Raw genomic sequence first — 7,170 nt, 5'->3', positions numbered from 1 at the left:
TCAGAAAAAAGATACGGCAAAATGCCCCTCCGCTCTTCATTTCCTGCTGCTAATAAAGGTAAAAAGTGTTTTCATGTATGAATTTAAAAAGGTGACTTGCCAACACATTGGTTCCACTGGTAATGCTGGAGATATCCTTGTGGGCAGCTACACCTGTATCCTCCAATTATATTCTGGCAACCATGCTGACACCGGTGGTTTCCATCACATTCATCAACATCTAAAAAGGTGAGATACACTCTGAATTTTGAGAGAGAAGCTCAAATTATGCTATATTGAAAAGTGTATTACAAATAACCACATATATTCACGTATCACATATAATTGTATATTCTAGTATCTTCCAAAACACTGGCCAGCCTTTGGAGACCACTTCAAGTTTGGATTTCTGGCTCCACAGCAAGCAACTTAGGGCTGAAAACTACTGAAAGCTCCAATTCAGCCACAATACTCAGGGCTTCTGCATCGCACTATGGAGCGGAGAGCCATTTGTACATGGGATTACCAAGGCCTCCCTATGGCTCCCAGCTACTAGCAAAGAGCTCCTTGGCTTGTACCTGAGCATCTGACCCGGGAATCCCGCATATCTTGTTTCAAAGCAAACTAACCTCTGACCCAGGAGAAGGCTCTAGAGGATCAAGGGACTGAGAGGAATAAAGTCTGCAGCCCTTGCACTGTCTGTTTAGCAGGCTGCCTTGAGTTTGCAAGGCTTCCTGTCCTCGGTGGGTGCCTCAGAAATTCAGGTAGCATTCAACAGAAGGTCACTGAACTTATGAGGCTTAAACTAAAATACTTCAGGCTAAATTAAAGCTTCCTTAGAAAATTTCTCTCCAGCTCTTTAGCATCCAGGATTGTATCTATCTATCTATTCATTCGCATGGAAAGAAACATCTTCTCGCTAACTTTCCATACCCTCATCCCTGCACACAAGCTACACGTGCTCATTCCATAGGTCCTCCTTTGATGACAGTAGGACAAGAGAAGACCAAGGAAACAAGAGAAGATCAAGTTAAATGCACTGTGTGTTGTACCTACCTTCACAGCTAAGCCCAGTTTGATCGAGTGAGAAGCCACGCTGACACTCACAAACAAAACTTCCTGGTGTATTCTGGCAAATACCCTTTGCCCCACAAAGATTGATTTCAGTAGCACATTCATTATTATCTGAAGGAAACCAAAGCCTTAGTGTTATTTTTTTATTACTCACTGAGAAGACATCATTTAGCAATACTGATAATGAATAGACTGTGACAAGCCATAGAGAAACATTAGTAACGTCTTACTGTCCCCTCCGTTTTCTGCTTTGCCTAACAGAAGGAGAGCTGGCATTACGTTTTCACTTGAAAACACTAGCAACAGCTACGGGAAGAGAAACGTTCCCTTTCTTCACTAAGAATCTGGAGTTTGATGTTTTAGTCTTCAAAACACTCCCAAACTCATACCAACACCATAGGATCAAACTGCTGCAAGCTAGATCCAAACTGCAGAGCAGAAACATAGTGTTTGCAGGAAGTCGTTTCACTTGACATTTCCACAGACCTAATAGGTATACGTTTAAAGGACAACTGCAGAAATATACACATTTAGTGCTTATAGTTTAAAGGCTCTTTGACATGGCGTCTAGTGTAGGATCTGCAATGAACTACAGAAACAGAATGAAACTTTCGCTTGCTGGTGAAGAAAGGGTCAGAAATGATTTACAAAGCAGTGTTTTCACTGTATGGTCCTTGCGGTGGGAAAACTCAAAGATGTAGATTGTGAAAACAAGGGAAGGTAGGAGGGAGAGCCTCTTTGCACCTTCCGCTCTAGTGCGACTGGGATCAGTATTTGGCTGAGCTTTCCATTTAGTCTCTCAAAAAACTGACTCCACCTTCTTATTACTTTGCTTCTGCAGGAACAGTCAGTAAGAAATCCCAAATTTGAGTTTACATTCCCATATGCCTTACCTATGCAGGCTGTATGGTGCTGAGTGAATCCAGGAGGACATTTACAAGTGAAGCCCCCAATAGTGTTGACACAAAGGAACTGGCAGTTGTGCTGCTTTGTTGCACATTCGTCAAGATCTAAAAAAGAAGCAGATATTATTCACTTTTGTTCCCTATGGAGGAGCTGATAATCCCACTGGATTTAGGCAAAAGTGACTGCAAACAAATGACATATCACAGCCTTATGAATCTACGCCTCACTTTCCTTGCTGGCTTCCAGTTCCTCTCACGTGGAGCCCCATACGTAGCGACCGGGACTTTGGAGCCATGCTAATGCAGGATTACAGCAACCCCTCTCGTCTTTCCGAAAGTAGCTATTACAAAATAAATGTCTGCTCTCATTGCAGGCTATAAATTGGAAGTCTCCATCTTTACAAGAGGCAGTGGTAGACTGCAAAATAGCATTGCACTGAAGCATGCTGTTACCCCAGAAGAAATACTTAAAACGCTAATGACGGAGTAAACTGTTATTTCCAATTCCAAGGTTAGAACTGCTGCTCTAACTTGTGGGGATTTTAGTCAGACCTTTGCTACCAAGATACAAAAATAAATAAAAATATAATGGACATTTTAAAATCTCTCCTGCACTGCTGTCCCTTACCGGAATGCTGCAGATGTGGAAGGTTAAAACTTTGTTGATGCTGGACAAGGTTTCTGCAAACCCTGTTCATCTTTTTGCTGCAAATCATTAGAGTTACTATAATTAGCAGCCATTAAGATACATTTATCATGACAAAATACGGCTTATATTAACATGCTTACCATTATAAGACAAACCATTTATACCGCTGGTTCTCAAACCTTTTAAGACTAGTTGCTATCAGCCTGCAAAAATTCCTATGGATTTACTGTTCATCCATATTATCAAGCTAATTAAAACATCAGCTCCATCCTGTGCAAGCCAATTTCCACTGTCCTTAGTGGAAATACTCACACAAATCAAGCAGATAGATTTACATCATCTGTATATTCTTGGATTGGTATTTGCCTGTGAAACAGAATTTCTGCAGTAAACTCTTTTCTTCTCATTTTTTACCTTTGCAGCTTCTCCCATCTTCTTGGAGGATGTACCCTTTTGGACATGAACACTGGAAGCTTCCCTCTGTGTTTTTGCAGATGAAATTGCAAGGTTTCGGTGACTCATTACATTCATTCAGATCTAAAAAGGGAAAAAGCAGACACCTCAACAATTACAAGCAAGATTTGTGATAATACGTTTAAAAATTACTCAGGAGATATGAGAAGGAAATCCTCTAGACCAGCTAATAAATGCATTTGCTTTTCTCATTTTTCAAGATTTCTGTGTTTCCATCTCCAAGCCATCTCTTAGTAATATACTTAAACACACAACATAATGAAAATCCTACCTATGCAAAGAGTGCCAGTTATATCTGTAGTATAGCCAAGGTTGCAATGACAACGATAAGATCCTCTCTCATTGATGCATTCCCCATTACGACAGACATCATGAATAACCTTGCACTCATCAATATCTGCAATTAAACAGAGGTTAGTTCATAAAGGAAGAAGAAGAACAACAGATTTTATCCAATTTCAATTGATCCTTGTGACCTGACACGGAAAAAAAAAACCCTACATAAAAACAACATGAAATCAGGAAGTATTTCACAGACGATGAAGAAATACTAAGTAGGAAAACATGGATAACTAGAATTGATCACATATTAGCCTCTACGAATAAATAAACTCCACCTTGCTTTCATATACACGAATAGCTCTTAATCAGTACTTACAGCACACTCAAATGTCAGAGTGCAGATGCCCATCCAATCAGCATGTAAAACAAGCATCTGCGAAGCTGGTCACCAGCCTAGGACAGGCTGGGTGCCGTGTCACCCAGCATCTGTGGCTGCATACCCTCCCTCACTTTGGAGTCCTCTCCACGTGAAAACTTGCATAACGTTTGGACTGTTATCTGACATATTTAACAGCGCTCTATTTAAGGAATTCACAGCATTCAAATGTGCAAAAAGTAAGAGTTTATAATTTATCACTGAATCTTGCATTGCACAACAGGACATCTAATAAGTCAGTCAGTACCTGCTCCATTAGACATGTATCCTCGGCCATGAGGGCAAAGTTTTTTGAAGGCCACAGTGCCTGGGAAGGGGCAGACCTCACAGTTTGGCCCCCAGCCTCGGCCACCATCACAGCAGCATTCAGACTTGGTGACAGAGTTCCTGTTGCTTGATCCGATTTGACACATACTTTGTAACACTTCAGTGAAGCAGTAGCCCTCCCTGTTGTCTGGAAGACAAATTATGCATCACACAGAATCCTAATGGCGATGACCTTCAGAGGGTCACAAGAGATTAGGAATTTAGTCAGAAATATAAAAGAAAGGAAGGCATACTTCACCCTGGGACTGTGGAACTGAGAATGAAAGACTACCAGCAGTAAGAAAGAGAACACGGTGTCTAAGGGAAACAAAGACAGGAAATTTAGCAAAAGGTGGCAGACAAGTTGCATCAGGCTTATGAAAAGACATGTTTCTGTTTGAACCCGGAGAAAAAGGACTGGCTGAAAATCAGAAACAAAGAAAAGGCAGAGTAATTCCAGGCTGACTAACATGACTGAACGGTGAGCTTTCACAGCATGCCAACACAATCTAATTGACCAAGGCAGGCATACGATTAACCTCGGAAGAATGAACTTGCAGGAAGGCACCGACTTATGAAGGCCCTTTCCTGAAGGTACATACATTCAAGAGCATGTTTACTCACTATTACATCTCTCAGCTTAAGCACTTGAGTACTTAAAAACATAGCAAGTTATTAAGTGGTAAAGCAACCCCAACCAAGGGCCACCACCCACTGCCAAAAATACAGCTAGAGTGACTCCCAGAAAACAAAGTTTCTGCTATTGGACTGAGAGTTTGCTGGGGTGTTACTGTGGCGCTTACCAAGGCATTCGTTCTGGGTGTCACTGACAGTGAATCCCTCATTGCATTCGCATCTGTAACTTCCCACGGTGTTTATGCAACGGCCATTCTCACAGATCCCAGGCTTGGTCTGACATTCATTCTCATCTGTGTTTTTGAAACGACAGACAAAAATCAAGCCCCTCAATGGATTAATGCAGGTTTGAAAAGTTTCTAGAGAATTTTTAAGCTGTGCATTCCGTTCCATTAAATCTGCATAATACTGATTTTTTAAAAATTCTTTTGTTCAATTTGCAGAGGACAGTCCAGCTCAACATCATACATTTTGTTACTGAGTTTTCTCTGCAATGTGTTCCTCACTGTTTTTCAAAATTATCTGACGGTTATAGCTTCACTTCTGAATGCACTGCCAAGTTGAAAAACAACGTAGATCTACTTTCACTCACGTCAGCAGAGACAAACAAGCTTACAGCAGCGGGCCCAATTCTCTGCTTTCTTCACGCAGAGCAATTCGTCAACAGTAGTACAAACTGATTGTAAAGACAGACACATCTACCTACTGCCCAGATGTTTGCACAGAGTGAGGAGAACAGGGAAGGAAAGAGTATATAGCACCAGTGGATCTGGCTGAGATCCAGAGAGTTGCACAATTCTTCCCCGATATCCTGAACACTGTGTTAAATCCAAAACTTTCAGCTCTGCTGAGGAACTGTGTGTTTCCAGAGCTTCAGCACTTCAGTGTCACTTACCTACACAGCCTTCCGCATCTGGTCTGGGCTGATAACCTGGTCCACAGATACACATATAGGTGCCTATTAGGTTTTTGCACTCCATTTGCTTTGAGTCACAGTCATGAATACCTTCTTCACACTCATTCTGATCTAAAAACACAGGTTTAGACTTTGTTATAGACTAGAGATCCTCCTGGAAATTTACAACCGTAAATTCTGACTTTGGAATTGTAATCATAATCAAATTCTACACAAGTTTCTACTGTGCTAAATTAACTATAAGATTTACTAGTCTAGAGGAAATTGATTTCTCCTAAATGCTCTTTTTTCAGGGCAAGATAAAGCTGCATCATACCATATGACTTTATTTTATGCAGATGTTTAATTTTACAGGCAGGATAAGGCTAATACAATCATCTCCATAACGCAAGCCATCGAATTTCATCCCAAATTCTTCTCTTTGACTCAGTTACTTCTTGGGATTAAAACTCTAGCCCACTACTGCAGTGAGTCTTAGCCATACCCCTGCAGTAACCTGAAATCATATTATCTAGTAACTGTGAAAGTTTCGCAAGAACTTTACCTCTGCACATCCTCCGGTCCTCTCGCAGAACGTAGCCAGCAGGGCACTTGCACTCGTAGGACCCAAAGGTGTTCACGCAACGGAAAGCACACAGCAGAGGGTTCTGAACGCACTCGTTCACATCTGGACTCGGATCAACAAAGACCACATGGGGAGTGAAACACGCTTTTGTGAGATGCAGCAGGCAAGAACGCACAGGTTTTAGTCACCACTATTACAGATCCCAGTTTACCGAGGGGTAAATTCTAATGCTTAAGGACCCACGGTTCTACTAATTATGGATTTCTGTTTAGGAACAGCCACCAGCATCCCATTTGTTAGGATGGTTGCAAAGCTACCTGAAGTTTCACTATCTTCGATGGCAAACAGCCAATGGAAATAATTTCCAGATTCATACTGCCAAAATATTGTCTGAGTTAAAACACCTCTTTTACACGCTTAGGCTCAGTTTTTATGGCTAATTATTTTTACATTCTAGATTCGTTAATTCATCTTCTTTGTACACAGAACTCCACAAAACAATACCCTTACTAGAAGCATCATCATTTTAAAGTGCATTTACGCACGCTCTGTGCTCCTCCAGAAATTATTGCTAATGATGTTTACACACTCTGCTAACTCCTCCTCTGCAACTGGAGCCGCTCACCCAAATTCCATGGGGAAGCGAAGGAAGCTCGAACTGCACATAAAGCTAAAACAAGCTACTGCAAAGTAGAAGCGTTCTCTTGTAAGGGACTGCAAACTAGATTGTGGCAGATAATTTAAGAATAGTTGTGTCAGGTCAGATGAGAGCGTTAGAATGTCCTAGGACATTTTCCTCTCTCTGGCAGTAATTGGAGGAGAGTATTTTAAAAAAAACCTTACCGCATGTGCAGAGATCTTTCCCCTGATACAGCCCCGCAGTTTAAGGACTTCCACAGCCAAAAGCCACATCTAAACTATCAAGCTTAATTTCCACTGATGGATTCC

The 7,170-nt window shown here is 41.4% G+C and overlaps 1 protein-coding gene across 3 annotated transcripts in view; it reads right to left on the bottom strand.

The window, feature by feature from the left end:
- Positions 1-7,170, bottom strand: part of FBN1 (fibrillin 1) — a 164,082-nt gene that overhangs the window by 8,478 nt on the left and 148,434 nt on the right. Inside the window, exons 54-63 of one of the 3 annotated variants that reach the window (XR_011143704.1) lie at positions 6,202-6,324; positions 5,637-5,768; positions 4,909-5,034; positions 4,365-4,423; positions 4,047-4,253; positions 3,353-3,478; positions 3,022-3,144; positions 1,947-2,063; positions 1,036-1,164; positions 101-220 (exon numbers count right to left, since the gene is read on the bottom strand). Coding sequence is in view for 2 of the 3 variants with exons in the window: in XM_068958240.1 (XP_068814341.1) it covers positions 101-220; positions 1,036-1,164; positions 1,947-2,063; positions 3,022-3,144; positions 3,353-3,478; positions 4,047-4,253; positions 4,909-5,034; positions 5,637-5,768; positions 6,202-6,324 (1,203 nt within the window). In the remaining variant the exon portion in view is untranslated. Of the gene's footprint in view, positions 1-100; positions 221-1,035; positions 1,165-1,946; positions 2,064-3,021; positions 3,145-3,352; positions 3,479-4,046; positions 4,254-4,359; positions 4,424-4,908; positions 5,035-5,636; positions 5,769-6,201; positions 6,325-7,170 lie in introns of those variants that run through there. The other 2 variants (XM_068958240.1, XM_068958242.1) reach the window with 2 other exon arrangements.

The sequence above is a fragment of the Struthio camelus genome, chromosome 12, assembly GCF_040807025.1.
Source record: "Struthio camelus isolate bStrCam1 chromosome 12, bStrCam1.hap1, whole genome shotgun sequence".
Taxonomy (NCBI): Eukaryota; Metazoa; Chordata; class Aves; order Struthioniformes; family Struthionidae; genus Struthio; species Struthio camelus.
The sequence above is the reverse complement of the archived record's forward strand: the minus strand, read 5'-3'. Positions and strand labels throughout refer to the sequence as shown.